Below are 22,055 nucleotides of genomic sequence, written 5' to 3' on the forward strand. Positions count from 1 at the left end.
GGATAAGGGAGACTCAAAAGACTCAAACGCAAGATTTTTATGAGATATCACACACATAAGTATCATGTGAGCTACACGAGATTGGAGGAGTTATTGGCGTTGGAAATTTCAACGCCTTAATAAGTAATATGTTTTTCTTCGGTCGGTGTTTTCAAATTACATGTACATGTGAATCTCCACCTAATACGCCACACAATATGTAAACAAAACACAAAAACAAACTATATATATATTGCCAAATCTAATATTAAACAACCAATCAATCACCGACCCTAACCGTCTCTATGATTCCCAAGGCAGAGACCACCAATCAAGTATCAACACTTGTAATTTTTTTAAAAAAACCAGAGAAAATCCACGTGTCAATCACCCATAACACCCTATTGCCTTGCCTTAGATCTTGGTCTTGAGGTCTATAAATATAAAACCCCCATAAAGTTCATTTCTTCATCAGCAAACAGTCAAACAATATTGAACAGAATTCTCAAATTCAACAATGGAAGCATCCCCTCTTTGTTCTTCTACACTACTTCCTTCTTTATCTCCCAAGTTGAATTGCACTAAAAGGTCAAGTGGCAGAGTCGTCGTCGCTGCAGCTAGAAGAGGCTCCTCCGATCAGAACTACGGGTCACAATCTGTCGACGAGAGCATGATCGTGCTGAGAAAACGCATACATGAAATGAAGATCATAGAGCGAAACTATGAGCCTCCTGCACATTGGATGGAGTGGGAGAAGCAATATTATGCACATTACGACGAGATTATATGCAATGCAGTTGGATTATTGCAGTCACAATTGATGAATACCAGACCTTGCTTGGCTATCGGGATGCTAGCAGTTATCTCACTCAGTGTTCCTGCGTCCACCGCCATGATCGTGCTACGATTCCTGGATGTTGCAAATGGAGCTTTGTCTGCAATACATCACATTGGTTGACATGACAGTACATTGAAATTCATTGATCTGTATATATATGTAATTAATTCTTGTCATTATTTTAACAAACATGACAGGATTACCTTTGGTTTCAAAATATTGGATTGAGTTATTATTATTCTTGTTTCTTGGCACTTTAAAACCCTGATGTAAATCCAAGAAAAATTAAAGATCTTAGGGTGTTGCATCTAGCTATGCAATGAATTTCTCAATGATGGAGCACTGCTTAAAAGCACATGATATGCTATATTGGTCCATATTAAGCATATATTAGATGCTCTATGCATATTGAATCGCCTAAATGCCGTGAAAAATGTCAACCCAAAACCCACAAAGAAAAAAAAAATAAAAATTCAAGATGTGAGCCTCAGAGTAGATGGTGCCATTACTTTTTCAAGGGGCAAAAAAAATGCATATGGTCTCACTAAAGAATTATGGAGATTTGAAGGCTAAAAAAGCATCTCTAAATCCACAAAACAAAAACCCCAACAAAGAAGTTGCGGGAAACCAAGAAGTATACCTTTCCAGCTTTCAACAAACAAGTTGCGGGAGGTTCAACTCCCACGTGCCAGTAATTTCGGCTTTATTAATTTTGGCTTTATTTTCTTTATATGTACCAAATGCTCATGGGAGGTTTTGTGGAGTAAACTCTCATTACTCATTTGTGGGCTTCGGCCTTGTCCTCCCCGCAGTAGCGTACCTGAATCTTTGGGAGGCCCTACACGAACTCTAAAAAAGGGGGTCCTATTTAAAAAATTAAATGTCGTACATTACTTAAATATCACTCTTCTCCCATTTTGAGATGCAAAATCACTAATTAATAGGCTTAAATGTGTTTGGAGCTGCTATAATTTTGTATTTGATAAATCAGGGAAGGTTTATTAATAGAACAAGAGGCAAAAGAAAAGGACTTAGAACCAAAAATATGTGGCATGGGTGACTTCCCATGTCGCCCAACCTCAAGGACGTCTCTGCTTCCCCGCATGAGTTTCTGCTCGATCTTACATGTCACCAGCATGGAGCATATTTGATTAACAACCCGAGTTTAGAGTTAGCCTAACTGTCCGATGGAAATATTGGGCTAGGACTTTCGCGATTACCAAAAAAAAAGGCAAAGAATCCATGATGTTGCCTAACTGTCTAGTGGAAATGTTGGGCTACAAATTCGTACGGAGACAGGTCTAACACCCACTAGGAGAGGAACTGGAGTTCTAGCTTCAACAATATCGACATAGAAGAATTGACCTAGTTGTAGCTTTTGTTGTTCAAGATATGAGTTCATTGTCGTCTTCTTTTTTTGGTGACGAGGAAACCCACCGTAAAGCACAGCCCACCGGACTCCACTTCAATGGTAAACCCATGAGTCACATGCAATATCCGTAAAATCACACCAGAGTGAACGTCTAAACGTGCGACCTCCCATGCACATGTGCTAAGATGTTCAAACTAATAACTTAATCATCTGAACCAATGATTTTTTGTTGAGTGAAAACATATTTTGAGTGAGCAGTGAGATGCTTTGATGAAGAAGCCTTGGTTACGCCACAGTCCTGAACTGAAAAAGAGCAGCCACAATGCTGTTTGTTTCTATAACTTGCAACCAAATATTGCTGTCCGAACCTTTTGAATTACTAAGCTGTAGCTGAAGGAAAAACAAATGAGATTTAAATCAGTCAATCATAATTAACTTCATACCTTTGGCGAATATTATATGGAAACCGCTGCATCTGTCAATATTAGTGTAATATCAATAAATAAAAATCCTTTGAAGATCAATTGATTTTTGTATAATAAAGATAAATTGAAGATCTGATTGATATCATTTATGACATTTTTTTAGCGCAAATGGGTCAAAGACCTTTGTCGATCCCAATCCAAATAGAACTTGTCCGTGCCCGCTTGTTTAGTCGATTCCATTACCCTGCATCACATTCTGAGAGTATCAACATATTTTCCTGTGTTGTGGAGTTCTGTGTAATTGTATGTAATGTACTACAGTCTTTTTGAGTTTGTTGTGTGATATGGATTTAATTGCAAGCGCACAAATCGCACAAGTAATAAAGAGGTGAGTAAATTATCGTTTCCACTAGGGATGTGTTGACAATAGAAATCAATGTCAAACTAGTAACAACTATGCAAATTGGGGAAAGGTTTTGTGGTTTGTTTTGATTTTTTAACTAAACTAATTAAAAAGAACAAAGACAAATCAAACAAAAGTATGAAATCAAGGATGGAAAGCACTAGGGTACTTAACGTCACCTCACCTATCCAATTCAATTCCCTTGGTCCCTTAATCCCTAATTCCTCTCTCTATAATGACAATCGATTTCCCAACCTATTCAATGTTCTATTCCTAGATACATCAAACGTATTTTCAACATAAATCCATGTTATTCCTAACAATCGGATTAATATATCAAAAACTCATTAAGAACTATGGAAATCATTTAGCGATTGCATAAGCCACAAACCTATATTCCTATGGTTCATGCACCCTATGTCATCTATGGCTTGAGGCAAACCCTAGATATCTCCTTCCGGTCTCAATCTAGGCAGCAAATCAATTGAATGATGGCCAAACATTCAAAAGCATTAATCACACTCATAGACAATAAATAGAGTGAGAGAAATCAAGAAATAAGGAAACCAAGTTTATTGAATCTTCAAGGTTTGGTTACATTAAGACCCTAGCAAGAAATCTAGCCACTCATGGAAGCAAAATACATCATTAAACAAAGGAAATCAACCATAGAAACTAGGATAGAAAAGGAGAGAGAAAACCCCCTTGTAGACTCTCTTCTTCTCCAAGCTTCAATGGTGGCTCCGAGCTCTCCAATGGTGGTAGAATGAAAAACCCTCCAAGAACTCCCCCAAAACCCTATTTATGCCCTTTTATACTTCCCCAAACTCTTATGTCGTTTTCAAAACAAGTTGGGGTCGTTTTGGCTTAAAAACAAGTGAATTCGGAACTTTTTTGCGAAACTGCGCATGCTGTGAATAGTACCTCCTCGATCGGACACTGTTCCGATTGATCGGAAATACAATCTGCCTCCACGAGTTTTTTAGTGTTTTGGCAGGTCCGATCGATCGGGAATGGCTCCGATCGATCGGAAATCAGTTCTGGAGTCCAAATCTTTATTTTGCACTCTTTTCCTCCCTTTTTTGCCTTGACACCTACAATATGCAAATATAGTTTTCTTAGGCAATATCAACTCTTAATCAACTCAAAATGGGATGAACTTATGTGTAAAGGATGTGTAAATGTATGTATATATTTGGCACATCATTGTGAAACTGCAAAAATCTATCTAAAGGAGTTTTCTTTTTCTTTTTTTTTGCCAATGTATGCAAGTTGTTCATGTAAATGGAATAATACAACTTTTTTTCCACAGATTTTACTTTTTGTATCTAAATCCAAAAGATGGGATATTGTAATCAACACATTCTAATAAACGCACCATCATAACCCTCTAGAGTTGTTTTTTTCTTTTAAAAAACGATACCGTTGAATACTATTCGTTAGAATCGAATCTTGACACACTTATACCTAAACCCTCTACAGTTGTTGAATGACTTTCAAAGAGGATAATTATAATAAATTAATTTTGATAAGCATATATCTATCCCTACATCAACCTATACGGTGGTTGTACTAAAAAAAACCCGCCATGATGGTTGAATTGGGATATATGCACATGGTAATGCTAATTATGTAAAAGACTTATTGATTATTTTTGTTTATTTATGGTCAATAATTTATTTTTTTTAAAAAAATTGATAGGTAAGCAACGGGAACTTGATGACTTAGAATATTAATTGGATGCATCTGGTCTTTTTTTAGTATTGTTGTATGACTTCATATGGGAATAGAAAAATTATATATATATTTTTATAGTTTATTTATTTATTTTTTTAGTATTAAGTTGTTGATTTCATTAGAGATACAAAAATGTTATAGATCCATGTAAAATGCATCTCAGTCATCCTAATAATCGATTTTGTCCTTTGATTGATGTAAGTGTATGGGTTTACAAAACCTGATGATTGAACCAGAAAGTGACACATCCATTATTGGGATGACTGTAATACTTTTTATTGGGATCCCTATCATTTCTGTTAGAGATAATAAACATATGGGGAGATGCCCATGTAAATATACTAATTATTGCATTAATTACTTTTGTCTTAACTAGATTGAAGTTCAGTATACAATACAAAATTAGGCAACGAAACTTCAAAATTGCATAATATAAGACTTACAGTACGTAGAGTCATTAATTAACTTAAATTCATAAGTCTCTAGCTACTAAATTAATTAGTATTTGGTGTTTCGTTTATCCTATATAAGAAGGCATGTCTGCCTACCTAGAAGCTCATCCCAAGCTTATCCCATTCCAAACTTATCTCATTCCCAGCTTATCCAGTTCACAATGGCAGCAGCAATGGCTGAGACAAACAAGCCTTCTTATAGGGTGTACTGTAGGGCTTCCCTCGGATACAATTTGGCCGCTGGTGAAGGCATGGCCATTCTTGTCCCTGTTGATGAAAAGGATGACAGCCAGGTTTATTTGTGAACTTTTCTTCTTCTTTCTTTTTGTTTGATATTTTTTATTCTTTTGTTAAAATGTATTTTTTCATGATCTTCATTCTTTTTTAAAGAATTGCAACATATAATTTACAATGAGCAGATTCTGGTATATATATGTACATAACACTAATTCCTTCGTTGTTGCAGCATTGGTACAAAGATGACAAGTATAGTTACGAGAAGGATGTATGGGGCTTTCCTGCCTTTTCTTTGGTTAATAAGGCAACCGGTCAGACCCTAAAACATTCCTTCGATCACCCTGTTCCTGTAAGAATTCTCTAACCTTAAAATTGAAGGCTTTCTTAATTTGTCGTTTATGATTTTACAATTATTGATAGGATATTCCATTCCTTGTAACCATTTAATGTGAAATATTCTTATAACTGTAGGTGAAACTGGTTACTTACAATCCGGATGTTCTTGACGAGTCTGTCCTTTGGGCACTAGCAGATGATCGCGGTGAAGGTTACAGGGCTATAAGGAGTCTTAAGTGTGCATGACATTTGGAAGCTGTTGCTTTGAACGATTGTTCCTATCATGGTGCTATCATTATGGGCGGGATATGGATTAATGGAAATAATCAGCAATGGAAAATTGAGCCCCACAGTAAGAAATATATAAAGAAATTAGTTTAGTCTCCTTTTTACTCTTTTTATTGCGATGTAATTTTTCTCATCTTTTCCTCCCCAATCATAAATGCAGGTTGAATACCTATGATGGTGCTGCCTTCTCTAGAGGTGTCATGTATTTGTGCTTGGTAACGCATGGCTTTCCAAGGATGGATGTCACTCTCTCTTTGTGTGTTTTCCGTTTCTATCATATATGTAATAAAAGTCTTGATATGGCTGTCACTTCAAGATGATGTCGCCTTTTCTTACAGTTTGGAATATCTTACAGTTTGGAATAAAAGTCTGTACTGTCTTTGTGTTTTATATTTCTATCATGTAATAAAAGTTGGATATTGTTGTTTCTTTATATCTGAAATAAAAGTTTGTATTGCCTATGCAATCTATTTATTTGTTGAATCGCTCTGATATTAGTATGTGATTTGTCTTATAATATCCTAAAGTCTAGAGTAATATTGCTTTTCTATTGATCACACTTGTTGGCGTAAATGTAGTATTTCCTCACGATAATATTGAGATGATAAATTTAATATGTTACCAATGCATGCAATCCTACGACGGAGATGATAAATTATTTGTTTATATATTGTGGGCACTGTGCTTCTCGGTTTATGACTTTCCGCGTCAGAAGCAACAAGTACCATTTGTCAACGTAAAAAAAAATAAAAAATTCAAGCATTAAATTGTCAATATTCAATCGGTGGAATTGTCCATGTGTAATTGTCGGTTGGTCCTGTAGATAATACTTTCTCTTTTTTCGGTAAAAAGGGTGTAGATAATTGATTCATAAAGAAAAAGGGGTTTATTAGCGATTGGTGAATAAAATCAAACATTTATTCCATAAAATCTATTTATATAATAATTGTGTATGATACATTTTTTGAGATTCAAACATTTTAAAAGTCGAATCGAGAATCAAAGTTTGCGTGTCGGAGTTGTGTTTTTAACATCAGTATATTCAAACAGTCATAATTCACTTATTTGAGCTTCGATTAGATGATTTTTATGGAGTTTTAATGAAGACTCTAATACCCATCAAAATTCTGTCTAATATATATTTTGAGATTCAAACATTTTAGAGGTTAAATCGAGACTTAAACTTTGTGCATCGGAGTTATGTTTCTAACGTCAATGTGTTCAAATAGCTACAACACATTCGTTTGAGCTTTGATTAAGACAGTTTTTATGGAGTATGAAAGAATACTCTAATACCCATAGAATTTTGTATAATATATATTTAGAAATTCGAACATTTTAGATGTTAAATCGAGACTCAAAAGTTTACACATTGGAATTGTGTTTGTGATGTTGGTGTGTTACGTCAATGTGTTTAACGGCTAAAAGAGCATCTCGACTCTGGAGGACGTGCATGGAACGTATTATTTCGAACTTGACAAAGCAAATACATGAGTGCGCTGCTGGTTTTCCTCTGGTAGGGAATCCATCGATAGGGCTGTTTGGTATGTTATTACACCCATCATTTTTTTTTCTGCTAAAACTTTCTACAGTGTATTTTCTGATATGCCTTCGTTGTCTTGAAAATATTTTTAGAGCATTCTGTGCAGTATTTCCATTGCTGACCCTTGATAATTAATGATGGCTGGCGTGATCAAAGGTCTTTTATTCCAAGGTCACTTGCATGGCTGCAATCAAGTTAACATATGAAATTGTTCTAAAAAAACAATTAAAGTGATCTCTTCCAAGCATCTTAGTTCCATGAACACTTCACGGAAAGCTCATCTTTGCGAATATTCCCAGGTACAACCTCCAAAATACCTTGAATTCGCAAGCGTAGACCTATGGGAGGAGGAAAACAAGATTCGGTGAGGGGGGTTGCAAACAGAGGTGTAGGGGGAGAGCTTTATACCTCATTTGCATATTTCTTCAAATCAAAGTCATGACACATTAGCTTTTTTTAACGTCAGTTTACTAGAAGGCTAACAGTAAAGAGTTTTGGGAAACTATATTTTATGTATTCACGAAGGCAACAAGTAATACAATATATAGACTATGATCTGAACATGTCAGTACATAGCACAAGATAGCAGACTGTAAAAACAGAGAAAGTAAAATATGTCCGTTGAGAGTAACGGAACTATTTTAAACATTTGCAGATCAACTGATGGGCCTAGTGTTTGATATTGATTGTGGGCTTCGTTTGACTGGGCCTTGTAGTATCCTCTTTACTCTCCCGCAAGGTTGGTGGCCTAGCAAGGATACCAAGCTTGGAGCACAGACGGTGAAACGGAATTTTGAGAAGAGACTTGGTGAGCAAATCGGCCAACTGATTAGAGGTATGAATTTGGTGAACTTGAACGATGCCGGTGTTGACGAGATAGCGAACAAAATGGAGATCCACAGCAATATGTTTCATTCGGGAATGTAAGATAGGATTGAGACTGAGATGAGTGGCCCCTTGGTTGTCGCAATATATGATGGGGGAATGAGTGACATGCCAGTGCAGATCATGCAAAAGGTGTTTGATCCAGACAACTTCAGAGGCGGTAGAGGCTAGGGCCCGGTATTCAGTTTCAGTAGAAGACCGGGCCACCGCACGTTGTTTCTGAGATCGCCAAGAGATGGCGTTGGGACCAAGGAAGACAACATAGGCTGAATTTGAGGAGCGATCGTCAGGATGGCCGGCCCAATCAGAGTCAGTGTAAGCATGAAGGCGAAGATTAGATGTTTGAGCGATGAAGATGCCATTGGTGTAGGTACCCTTAAGGTAACGAAGAACCCGCTTGAGTAGAGAAAAATGGATATCAGTAGGCTTATTCATGAATTGAGCTAGGCGATTCACAGCAAAACAAACGTCAGGTCGTGTTAAACTCAGATACTGGAGACTACCAACAATTTTGCGGTATGGTGTAGGATCAGCCAGGGGTTCACCATCAGATTTAGAAGTGGTGAAATGAGCAGGCAGCTGAGTATTGACGATCTTAGCACCATCCATATCTGTACGTTCCAAGAGATCCCGGACATACTTTTGTTGAGAGAGGAAAAGGCCAGCTTTGGTGTGAGTTACTTCTACACCAAGGAAGTACGATAGGTCGCCAAGCTCTTTGAGTGAAAACTGTGAAGCGAGAGTAGTGGTGACCCTGTTAAGTAAAGCATTGTTAGAGCTAGTGAGAATTAAATCATCGACATAGACGAGGACATACATTAAATGAGTATTATCCTTAAGAGTAAAAAGAGAAGTGTCCGCAAGGGAGTTTTCAAAACCCATGGTCAAGAGACTGTTGCGGAGGGCGGTGTACCAAGCGCGTGGAGCCTGTTTGAGGCCGTAAAGGGATTTTTGCAACTTGCAGATGAACTTGGGATGTTGGGAGTCTTGAAACCCTTTTGGTTGGCGCATGAAGACTGTCTCTGTCAAGTTACCATGCAAAAATGCGTTATTAATGTCCAAATGTTTAATGGACCAACGGTGAGCCACAGCAATAGAAAGAACAGTTCGAATGGTGGCAGGTTTAATAACCGGGCTGAAGGTGTTCGTGTAATCAATACCAGGGCGTTGTGCATAGCCTTGAGCAACGAGTCGGGCTTTGTAACGTGCAACAGTACCATCAGGATGATGTTTAACCCGAAAAATCCACTTGGATCCAATGGGGTGGATATGAGGGGCAGGGGAACTAAGGTCCAGGTTTTGTGTTTCATAAGAGCATCATATTCACACTGCATGGCAGCTTTCCAGTGGGGAAGTTGAAGAGCTTGAGCAACAGAAGTAGGTTCAAGCGATGGTGGAAGAGAGTGTAAAGTAGTAAGATGCAAGGATTTTGGCTTAAAAATATTATTCATGGATCGTGTTGTCATTTTGTGGGATCGAGGAGGAGCAGGAGGTTCAGTTGGTGGTGCATCAATAGGTGTAGGTACTACAGACGAGTCAGGAAAATAGGGAGATGATGGTGATGTGGGAGAGGTGGGCCTTGGAGATGATGGTGATGTTGGAGAACTGGGCATTGTAGGGAGCTCTATAGGTGGTGGGGTAGGGGTAGGAAGTGTGACGGGTAGGTGAACAAGAGGAGCAATAGGGGGGATTAAAAGGTTAGCACGTGGGGTAGGAGTTGTAGTAGGTTGCGGTGGGTCAGGAAAGCCTGGAAAAAGATTTTCATCAAAAGTAACATGACGGGACAAGTACAGACGCTGGGTTTGAGGGTCATAGCACTTATTAGAACTCTGGGAGTTAGAATAGCCAAGGAAAAGACATGGTTTAGAACGGGGCTCAAGTTTATTGCTTGTGTAGGGTCTCAGCCAAGGATAGCAGCGGCATCCAAAAATCCGAAGTTTGTGATAGTTAGGTAACTTTTGAAACAACATTTGAAAAGGAGTAACAGCGGAAGTAGGGGAGATAGGCATTCTGTTGATAAGGTATGTAGCAGCTTGAAATGCAAATGACCAGAAGGTGAAGGGTAGATGAGCAAAATGGAGTAAGGTGCGAGCAGTCTCGGTGAGATGTCGGTGTTTGCGTTCAGCCAAGGCAACATGTTGGGGGGTGTGGGGAGGGGATGGAAACCAGCTAATGCCTTGTTGAGCAAAGTAAGGTTTGAGTTTGACAAACTCCCCTCCATTGTCAGAGTAGAAGCTACGAATAGATGTTTGAAATTGTTTTTCGACTAGTTTTTGAAGCTGAATAAAGACAGAGTGTACATCAGACTTTTGATATAGGGGAAACAACCACGTGTATCGGGTATAATGGTCCACAAAAATGACATAGTATTTGTACCCATCAATGGAGGATGTGGGAGCGGGACCCCACACATCACTGTATATAACATGTAGAGGACAAGAGCTGGTAATAGAAGAATGATTAAAATGTTGCTTGTGGCTTTTATTAAGTTGACATGAAATACATAGTGGAGAAGAGTCAGAGCCTCGAGTACAGGGTAGCTTAAGAGAATGCAAAATAGTAGTGAGGAGTTTGGAGGAGGGGTGACCAAGCCGGTAATGCCACCCATTGACAGTAGTAGGACTTCTAGGAAGATGAGTTGAGGCAGTGAGGCAAGACATGGTCGGTTGGTCCAAGTGATATAAACCATCAACGCAGCGGCCCATTGCTAAGATGCGACCCGTGCCCTGATCCTTGATAACACAGTGGAATGGAAAAAACTCAATATATACGTTATTATGTTTAGTAATGGCATGAACAGATAAGAGATTTTTATCAATGAAAGGAACACAAAGAGTGTTATTAACTGAGAGTGGTCGTGTGCGTGTGTTTAGTGTAGTGGTACCAATGTGTGTGATAGGCAAACCTGAGCCATCCCCAATGCGGACTTCCTCCGTTCCATCATATTCCGAGTGGATATATAAATTGGAGAGATCGTGGGTCATGTTATTGCTAGCCCCAGAGTCAAGAAGCCATGATTGAGTATGTGAGGGCACCGAGGGTGAGGCTGCAGTAGAGGCTGCATAATTAACAGAGGGGGCGGGGTAGTTTGAAACACCTTGAACTTGCTGCATTTGTTGGCAGTGTGACCAGGTTTTTCACACAGTTGACAGAACACTTTGAAGTTACCACGACCACGACCTCCAGAGTAGGCTGGTGGTCGGTTCCCATTCCAGTTATTGTGTGATTTTTGAGACTGCCAGTTAGACCTTGAGGAACCATTTTCTCGACCATGAGGTTGGGAAGCATCACTAGGTTGCTTGTGATGATAGTTTGCAGTGGTAAAGGATTGAGGTTGAGGTGTAGCAAATCTGGAAATAAAACCTTCTTGAGCCACCAGAATGTCTTTGAGTTCCTCAAAACTGAAGGGAGTTTCACGGGTTCTAATGGACCCAACGATTCCAGTATACTCTTCACCAAGACCATCAAGGATATATAAGGTCAAGTCATCATGTGGTATAGGATGATCGATGAGAGCCAACTCATCAGCCAGACATTTGACGTCGTCCATAAATTCAGCCATAGTTTTGAGATCTTTTTGACATCTTGAGAGTTGAGACTTGAGTTGCAGGACACGAGATCTGGAAGTATTTGCATATAGCTTGTGAGTCTTCTCCCAGACAGCAGCACTAGTGGAGACATCACCAATAAGTGGTAAAACAGTGCCATCGATTGAAGCTACAATCGCATGATAGATAAATTGATCTTGGCTGACCCATGTCTGAAAGAGCTGGGCACCAGTGTCATCTGAGGTTGAGGTAGTTGGTTTTGCAGGGCAAGGTTTACTGCCATCAACATACCCAACTAGGCCATAAGCCCGTAGAAGAGAGAGCATATGAAGTCGCCAGGACGTGAAGTTCTTAGCTGTAAGCTTAAGGGCAATAGGAGAAATGGCATGGACAGTGATGGTAGATGAAGAACCAGAAACAGGTATAGTTACAAGATGAGTGGAGGAAGTGTGAGAAGCCATGAAGGGAGATGGAGACAAGGATAACTCGGTGGAGTCTTCAAGCTCCGATACCATAAAGAGTTTTGGGAAACTATATTTTATGTATTCACCAAGGCAACAAGTAATACAATATATAGACTATGATCTGAACATGTCAGTACATAGCACAAGATAGCAGATTGTAAAAACAGAGAAAGTAAAATATGTCCGTTGAGAGTAACGGAACTATTTTAAACATTTGCAGATCAACTGATGGGCCTAGTGTTTGATATTGATTGTGGGCTTCGTTTGACTGGGCCTTGTAGTATCCTCTTTAAACAGAACCCAACATTCAAACAAGAGGGGCTTGTTTCGTCCGAAACAAAGTAGAAAAACTTGTTTGAACCCCATATATAGTGATAATTGAAACAGTCATAAGACTTGAATTCATGACCTTCCGTTTGTGCTAAGAGTTAGCGCGGTCAAGTTCACCATCTCAGCCATTGATCCATTGTTGGATCCTTTTCATCTCGTAGATAGAGACGGTGACGCCTGGAGTTCTTCATCATTCTTCTAAACATCTTTTACGAGCTGTCCATGTTTTCTTTGCTATGAATCATCAACCACTCGATCCTGTTATGAGCTAGTCCCACATCAGTTGGGCATGCCCCAACCAATTGGTTAATAAAGCCAAAACTCACCCTTAACATGCAACAAGACATTTTCTCAAACATAGTGAGTTGGGCCTTAGTAGCTGGGATTGAAAGAAACAAAGTCATGCGAGTTCAATGTATTTATTTGAACCGGACAACTCAAAACGGACAAAATTGTCGACAATGTATTTATCTGTATTTGACATCTACGGTTTGTATATATTGGGATTTCACAACTTCAACAAACCAACCATCCAGGGATTATGATCAAAACCAAAACATAGTTGACAACAAACCATGATCCACTCATGTATTCTTTTAACGACTACATTAATTAATTAAAATTGGGTATAATTAATTAATTAAACCATAAAATTAGGCTAGCGAGAATTACCCTGTCAGCGGCTGCCCGATGAAGAGCATCCGAACATCTATCAATCGGATTGTGTAACCTCATTTTTTTTATTTTTTTTTAGTGAGTGGCCTAAACATGTCAAAGGTGTGTATGAGTTTCGAAATATGTGTATTTCCTTTGCATTTTCTTTTCTGAAGATTTCTTCATTTCAACCTGTCTATTATATGTATCTTCATGAAGATAAGGTAACCTTGTTTACAACAGAGCAAGGAATTGCAGGGCAGTAACAGAACTCCAGATTACAGGGCTACTTAGAATGCCAAGCAAAAGGCGGCCGAATTTTGCACAGAGAGTAGCCTTTGGATTGTAATGCAAACCCCGCTCTGGTTCACGTGACCTTCCACCTTTAATTTTACCGGTTTTAGTGCAAGTTTCAATTGTATTTGTTTCTGGCATTATGTGTATATAGGTCTATATAATATAAGTTGGATAAGAAAAACGCATTGTAATTTTGAGATCCATATAGAAAATGTTACAGAAACCTCACCTCCAGTCACATCTGGAATGCCTGTGTAACTAACTGGTCACTTGTTGTACCTGTTTTTTTTTTTTTTTTCTCTGTCACAGCTAAATTTTGTATGCCAAAGGGGAATATCTGCCATCATCTTACTAATTGCATTGACTTAGACGCTGACGAGCATATGAGCCATGCATGTTTTTTTTAAATGTGAAGTGTTGCATGTGAAGTAGGCTCTGTAGGTATGTTTTTAATCAACGGTTATTTTAATACCACATAGATTGGTGATTCTGAAAAGTGATATTAGTGATTCTAAAAAGAGTGATATTGGTGATTCTGAAACATAAGTTTAGTGGTTTTATTCTTAATCGTCTACAAATTTTAAGTGAATGGTGGGTATATGTTTTTGAAGTTGATAATTTTAAGATCTGATATTTGCATGCTTGAAAATTAACCTTAATCATCACGTGAATGCGTTTGGAGAGCCTCAATCCCATTAGTTTTCTAATATTAATAGCGTTTATTATTTTTGCTTACATGGTGCAAATTGTCTATGAACATATCAACAATCTATGCAACATTTATTTGCCAAAATTATTGCTACCTTACAATATTTATTATTTAATTGCCTAACTTACAATATTTAATTGTCAAACTTACAATAATAGCAACACCTCCACTCAGTGACTTGCAAGAGGTGGCTCGGTTGGCAATCAATTGGGTTAGACGTGTTGGACCTATGGTCCTAGGTGTTTAATTTTGATGATATCAAAACTTTGTTTATGACATGATTGATGATATTTAAAGTCCTTGTGAGCTATTTGAATAGTCTTTGATTTATAAGAACTGAACTTATATGAAAATGCCATGATGCTTGCCAAACGAGCCATACATGTTAAGTGAGGCTTATGCCTATATCCATATGAATTTGACAAGCATATATATGTTCAATATAATGTTGCAAAATCAGTTTTAAAAACAAACATGAATGGACTAAGTTAGGACTTAAAACTTTGATCGATTATCCATAACCTAAACAAGGTCCAAATGGTATGAAATTTGAACCACACATTCATAAGACTCCAATATGTGTTCTAGGACAAGAATAGTGCATTACATTCATATTTGATTATATGCTTAATTTCCGTCTATTACACCAAAAATAATGTTAACAAATTTACACCATTGTACTAATAAATTTTGTTGGCCTAGCCACATCAACAAAACAAGTCTCCCAATACATTTTGTGAGGGGATTCATTGATGAAAAACTATGGAATGACTTTACCACATCTTTTCAAACGAGGAATGCCACGTAAATACCCAATTCAAATGTTCACATTTTTAAAAAATAGATTTTAATTTACATTTATGTTTTAGATGTGGATCATTTTACAATGTGCATGTCCTTTATTCCATTCTATTATAATAACGAAGGATATAGGGCAAAAATCACTTTGTGCCACTCGGTATACAAGCGCTAGACTCAGATGGCATAACCTTTATTCTTGAAGTGATACATGAACAGTATCCCACACGGGATAGAAGTGCCAGACTCAAATGGCATGGCCTTTACATGAACAGTATCCTAGAGGATCTAAACTAGCTTATGAGAAATTGGTGGGTGACAATATGTTTTTTATTTCCATATACATTTGAGTTTTTTACTTTAACGATTTTTTTGATAATATCCAATTATTTTTAAACAGTGTGGATTTCTTTATAAAATTGGAATGTATGAAGAATGACAATGTGTTTCGTCAAATTTATCAAGAGATGAATCTCAAATCTCTGAAATTTATCGTCATGGAGAGGGAGCTCCAAAGGTTGATAGATGATTTTACTTTGATACAATCTTACATTTTAGAAGTACTAATTTTTTGATACAATCTTACATTTTAGAAGTACTAATTTTCGAGTGTTAGGCTATCAAAAGACAACATATTCAAAAAATACATGTACGTAGCAAAAATGCGAATGTTTCATTGGATGTGTGGTCACACTAGGAAAGATATGATAAGAAATGAGAGTATTTGATCTAAGATAAGAGTAGCATCTATTGAAGATAAGTTACGAGAAAATCGGTTAAGACAATATGGATATATCTAACGTAGAGATAGCGATGCGACAGTTATGAGGAATGAGAGAATTTTTATGGGAGAGAGTAGGAGACAGCGATGTAGACCTGAAAAGACATGACTTGAAGTAACAAGAAATAATATGAATTTAATAGGAGTGGATGAGTTTAATTGTCTCCTTATAAACTTCAAGATTGATTGTAGGGATATTATATTATCTGGTAGAAGAAATTAGAACACATAAATATCTTCCAAAGTAAAAGTAAAAAAATTCTTTTCCCATTTCAGTTTCTTTTACCAACTGAAACCCACTTTAAGATCTTTTACACCATCAACTACTTATGCGCACAAGTTGAATGAAGAACAAGTCCATGATATGTCTCCAACTCATACAGGGGCAGAAGCTTCATCTTTCTGATCTGCACTGCTATCATCTTCACGTCCTTTACCATCTGGATATCCATTTTGTAAGATTCTATGCTCTGAAGGCAAATTCTTCACAGCTTTCTTGGTCCCTTCAACATTCCACATATCCCAGACACGAGTTTTGGGTGGAGGTGAAAAATCTGCAAGCGGCGCAACCAATCCTGGTTTGCCATCATCTATAACCTCATCGATTAACCCATATTCCTTAGCCTCCCAAGCATTCATGAAATTATCTCGGTCAGTGTCTATTTCAATCTGCAAACAACGAGCAAGGAAATTGGGACGATGTTCTACAATAAAATCACTCAAGAAGGTATTCAATGACTAACCTGCTGTTCGGGCTTCCCAGTAGTTCTTGACATAATCTTGTTAATTTTTACCTTTTGGTACACCATCTCTCGTATCCGAATACTCATCTCTGTTGCCTGTTACACGTGACTGTTCAGTCAGAGAGTGAAAAGTTCTCGAGAAATACCCACAGAAGAATCATCCTCCTGTAGACGGTATAGTTCTTTCAAAATGCGTAAACAAAAGCCAAACTTGTCCTACTTAATAAATTGATTTTTTTTTGGCAACAAATGTATTGATTTAATGGCATAAGAAATAAGTTCAACCAAATAACAAGCAACATTTACTTGAGAATCAAAAAGAAGTATCTGCTAAGCAATAAAATCAATGCCACTCAAAAGGATCTTCTCAAATGGCTTCTATTTACCACTTACTAACTTAAGCCAAAAAATGTGTCTCAAATTGGCCAAAAATATGCATTTATAACAAAGGAAGAAGCAACAGCAACCCAAATTGGTGACATGCATATTGAATAACAATCTGTTTCATCAATTTCACAATCATTGAAGGGATCTTTTCTTAATATTAACATAAAGAAAAATAAAATTATTTTTGAGAGTAAAATGTTAAAGTACTTTCAACTGGAATGCAATCAGCTAACAATGCGAACCCAGCTTCATAGTTTTTGGATTTTAAGATAATGGTAAACAAAAATAAGCAGACAGACATTGAGGGCTCACTTTGCCTCCAGCAGTTCCAAGAGGTTGATGGATCATCACTTTCGCATTGGGCATGCAAAATCGCTTCCCTTTGGTACCAGAAGTAAGGAGAAACGCACCCATGGATGCAGCAAGGCCGAAGCACACAGTAGAAACATCAGCCTTACACAACTTCATTGCATCATATATTCCCATACCTTCATGAAGCAATATGTGAACAAAACAATCTTAATTTGGCCAACTTCTGCAACATACTTAAAGTAAGGAAGTCTTATGCCCCAGTCAATTGAAATGGCCAAGTATTTTTTTCCACCATATAAATGCAAAGCAATAAGTTGAAGTTGCAGCATTGCACAATTAAAATAATAAACTAATTATTGTAAGGATTCCAAAAATATTTTTGACAATAAAGGCATATAACACAAACCTCCCTCCTTAAGCAAAAGGACTGGTTGGGTTGTGTATGATTTCAAAGAGATCCCCCACAAATTTAACAAATAAATAATGGATGCGTGTGTGTGAGAGAGTGAGAGAGAGAGAGAGAGAGAGAAGACGTTATTACCAAATTGATTAATATAAATATTAAAACATGAAATATTAATTAAAAAACTGGCAGGCGAAGCAATAAGGAAAAAGAATGCCTTTAAGAAGCTAGCTTTAACCATAAAGAGATTATGCTCATTCTCTTTCACTTTGAATGGCCTACTTTATCTGTCAAGAGGTGTTGAGCTTACCAGTCTATTAAAGCAACTTTTAGAATGAAGATTGGAACACTCTGCTAGAATGTAGTGGACCTTTTAGGAAGATGTTAAGCATGGGATCTGTGTTAGGCTTGCCAAAACCGCTAGGAAGATCGGACGTGGTCCTGTAGTAGTTGATAGGATTACACAATGGTTCAATTCATGATACATTGTAGTTCATTTATTCCATAGGGAGGTAGTCGTTTCCACGGTTATCCAATGATTCACATTAGCTATGGCCACAATATATTAGTTTATTTTTGGAAAACTTTATATAACGAACTCAGAAGTAATCTTCATTTAAACAATATGTCAGCTAAATAGATGAAAAACCTGAGGAAGTTAGCTACTGAGGCAAATTGGTAAGAAGACAGAACTACTTCAGAGTGGAGAAGCTTCAACAGGGAAGAGAATGACGAAGATGGTCAATTGGTCATCGTGACAGATCAAAGGATTCTTCCAGTCCTCACTGTCAAGTGGGTCAAGAATCAATTCAAGATTCGAGTGTCTTTCGAAGATGCATGAAATTACGTATGGCGGAATCCTGTTTGGATAACCACGAATACAGTATAATGCTTGTTGCCTAGTTCCTTGTAGTACAGAGAACAGCTGCCCAGTCCCCTTGGCTATTGACACCAAAGGGTACATAAATCAGGCTAATATCAGCAAAGATTTGAAGATCAATGTTAAAAAGGCTTCCGAATGAGTCACTAGTAAGCAGGAAAATAATTAGACAAGAAAAGGATACAAATTTGATCATGACTCCCTGGGGGGTGGCAGATAGGAAGAGGGGGTTAAAGAATTTGGAGTTTGAGAACTATGACAGGGCAGTCAACAATTTGGGGTTAGAAACAAAAAGGGACAGTCTTCTACTCATACTAACTAGAATTTTAAGACAGAGACATTAGCCACTAATAAAGAGTTTCTTGATTGACAAGGTTGAGATGAGAAGATGCAGAGTATATAAGGTTCAGGAATTGCCAAAGGTTTTCTCAAAGGGCTCAAGGTTTTCCTAATTTGTGGAACTGATACACTTTAACATATAGTCTTGTATCTTTATTTTTTATGCATATCTATGTACTTACTAATAATTTAGTCAGGAATCATGGTAGTCACATAACCACCTTAGTGAGTTGAGGAGTCACAGTAAGATTGAGGCCTCAAACATTTGTCCCTCTTTTTTATTTTTGGGGTGGGGGATGTTGGATTTATTTCCCACACCTTCATCTTCCTTTCACTCTTTTGGCCGTGTCTTCTATTCCTTTCACCTTCACCACTGCTGAATTTCATTGTGGCACTGCTACCGCCCTTTATAATCTTCTTTTTCTACAGTTACAAATACGTTCTTCTATTCGCTAGTTTCTGTTCTTTGTTAAGTTTATGCAGTTGTTTTAAACACAAGCTTCCGTTCCTCTCCGTGACTGGTTAATCCAATGCAGTGGTTAGATTGGAAGTTAAGAGGCTTATTCTATAGATTTCTTAGCCTTACTTGTCGGAATAATTATCCTTTGCTGTATATTTGGATATTATCACCTCTGGATCTTAAGGAGTTTTGACTCTATTTCAAGTTCTCCACTGCATCCCAGCACGCATATAGTAAACCCAGGGCAGCTAAACCAAACTAAGGTCTATACAACTGATCGACACGACAACTTTATGCATGCCTCAGTGGGCAAAGAGAAATCCTAGTAAGAAATGAAGCACAGAAAAAATAATCCTAGACCCATACCAGCTGTAACAGAACCACCAGGCGAATTGATAAATAACCTAATGTCTTTTTTTGAGTCTTCTGCATCAAGAAATAAGAGCTGACTTATGATAAAATCTGCTGTCATGTCATCCACCTGCACAATATCAGTGAGAAGGTCCAATTCAAATTTTCCATTTTAATGGTTGGTGTCACATCCAATGTGGGAAAAACTGATTACACTAACTTCTGTAGATCAAGTGTTTATATACACTACTGTTCAATAATCTAAACAATAATATCAACTAAGCCCTAAACAAATGGTGCCATATAAGTGGAACACATTTAAATAAATATTTTATCTTTATGTCCATGCTGGCTAGTATTTTGAGAGTGATGGTATGCAAAAACAGGAAAACTTTAGATAACTCCCCTCAAAATTCCATATTTTTAAGCACCACATACACATTAAGGTCATATCACACAGCATTAACAACTTCCTAAGTGCTCAAAGGCAACAGCACATATCTGCAACACTTAAAGAGAAGAGTCATATGGATTCAACATAAGCATCTTAACAAATCTCATAATCCCACTCACAAAAATTTATGATACAAAAATCTCATAAAACCAGCATATTGAAGACCATACTGCAATCAAGTGAAAAGAGAGACGATAATGCAAATAAGGCAGGTCCACTAGTTTCCCTACTCTTTTTTACCTTCAAAGGTATGATGCCAATTAGCAATTCTCAACTTAAAACGCTCCCTTAGCTGTTAGAACTAGTAGCACAGCACAAAGGCCTACTTAGAATCTAATTCACAATCATATTTCCAAGAAAGTGAAACAAATTCCAATACAATAAATAAAAGAAAAACCATCTTGATAGAGCAATAACCAAGCCCAGAACAACATCATACGCAGAGATGTCAAGAAACCACGCCACCAGTATCTGAAATTCACTGCGGTACCAATGAACAATTAATTTCAAGCAACCCCATAACTCTTTTCACACAACAAATCATTACAAAAAAAAAATTCAACCAAAACCCACATAGAAAATCCTATGATTAATAGATAGAAAGAAAACCTGAGAGCCCAAGAAAACAATTCTCTGACGCAGAAGCATATTGGTGGTGTCGAGCTCCTCAAATTTAGGGAGCAATGGAGAAGGAGAATACCCGGAAACATCCCAATTGCTGGACAAAACTTGTCCTCTTGAAGTGGGTGAGCTCTTCAAGGCCTTAATCGAGATGGGTTTCGTCCTTCTTCTACTAGTATTGCATGGAATCAGGAACTGATTATGTACACGGCCTTGATTGGAGAAGTACATAGGGCTTGAATACGAAGATAAACTTATCTCTGCCATTCTATCTCTTGCTCTCTGTGGTTGATTGTCCTCACACCTCACTTCGATGGATGGCGAAAGCCTTTTGTTGGCTTGGCTGTTCGATGTTGAACCCAAGAAAGAAGAACCTAATGCAGATTGGTGGGCGGCGACGTCGTTTGGCTTTTGTCATTGATTTATGCCTTTCTCTTTTATTTAGTTTTTATTTTTTCATATTTGGATTTTGGACAACTATAATATCTATTATTGCCTATTAACCACAAGAACCATTGTTTTTGTTTTTTCCGTGTTTGGTTGCGTAGACTACTCGATTATATCCTAGTGTAGTTCGATGTAGTCCAATGAATTCCCTGATATAGTATGGTGTAGTTTGGGGTGTTGTATGGTGTTTCATATTTATAATTTAGTTTTTGGTATTAGGTTGGGGTATTTTCGGTTTGTTTTGATTGATTTTTTGATATAAATTTAATCAATTAATTGATCGATTATTAACGATTTTATCAATCTTTTGATTGGTAATTACTAACATATATTTGATAATAACCAATCAGTTTGATTTGACCTGATTTTCACTAACATATATTGATAATAACCGATCAATTTGATTTGACCTGATTTTTTTTGGACAGCCTAGCTGCTAGGTTTACCGTTTACTCTGATAAAAATATAAAATGCACTGCTAGGGTTTCAACCCTTTTTAAAAAAAATCACAACAATTCTTTTTTTTAATTTTAATTACTTGGGCTGGGCTATAAGCAAGGGATAGGCCCAATATCAGAGTGA

At 37.5% G+C, this 22,055-nt stretch overlaps 2 protein-coding genes and 1 pseudogene across 2 annotated transcripts; 2 read left to right on the forward strand and 1 right to left on the reverse strand.

Moving 5' to 3' along the window:
• The first annotated feature begins 240 nt into the window (after positions 1–240).
• On the forward strand, positions 241–937 carry LOC119985379. Its single transcript, XM_038829668.1, has one exon. The coding sequence runs from the start codon at positions 497–499 to the stop codon at positions 935–937; it is 441 nt and encodes a 146-aa protein (XP_038685596.1). The 5' UTR covers positions 241–496.
• Positions 938–5,367: 4,430 nt separating this feature from the next.
• LOC119993280 lies at positions 5,368–6,232 on the forward strand (annotated as a pseudogene).
• Positions 6,233–16,228: 9,996 nt separating this feature from the next.
• On the reverse strand, positions 16,229–21,421 carry LOC119984269 (ATP-dependent Clp protease proteolytic subunit 3, chloroplastic). The gene is made up of 5 exons (XM_038828137.1): positions 21,015–21,421; positions 19,967–20,081; positions 17,519–17,694; positions 16,820–16,915; positions 16,229–16,745 (listed from the first exon to the last, which is right to left on the reverse strand). The coding sequence occupies exons 1-5, from the start codon at positions 21,291–21,293 to the stop codon at positions 16,452–16,454; spliced, it is 960 nt and encodes a 319-aa protein (XP_038684065.1). The 5' UTR covers positions 21,294–21,421; the 3' UTR covers positions 16,229–16,451.
• Positions 21,422–22,055: the final 634 nt, after the last annotated feature.

Source organism: Tripterygium wilfordii, chromosome 3, assembly GCF_013401445.1.
Source record: "Tripterygium wilfordii isolate XIE 37 chromosome 3, ASM1340144v1, whole genome shotgun sequence".
Lineage (NCBI taxonomy): Eukaryota > Viridiplantae > Streptophyta > Magnoliopsida > Celastrales > Celastraceae > Tripterygium > Tripterygium wilfordii.

What these genes read in the sequence shown, in the direction of transcription:
- LOC119985379 (XM_038829668.1), top strand. Translation starts at nt 497, where the DNA reads ATGGAAGCATCCCCTCTTTGTTCTTCTACACTACTTCCTTCTTTATCT.
- LOC119984269 (XM_038828137.1), bottom strand. Translation starts at nt 21,293, where the DNA reads ATGGCAGAGATAAGTTTATCTTCGTATTCAAGCCCTATGTACTTCTCC. An exon ending in TTGTTTTCTTGGGCTCTCAG is followed by an intron (nt 20,082 to 21,014) that starts GTTTTCTTTCTA and finishes GATATTGTGCAG; the next exon opens with GTGGATGACATGACAGCAGA. An exon ending in TTGGAACTGCTGGAGGCAAA is followed by an intron (nt 16,916 to 17,518) that starts GTGAGCCCTCAA and finishes CACGTGTAACAG; the next exon opens with GCAACAGAGATGAGTATTCG.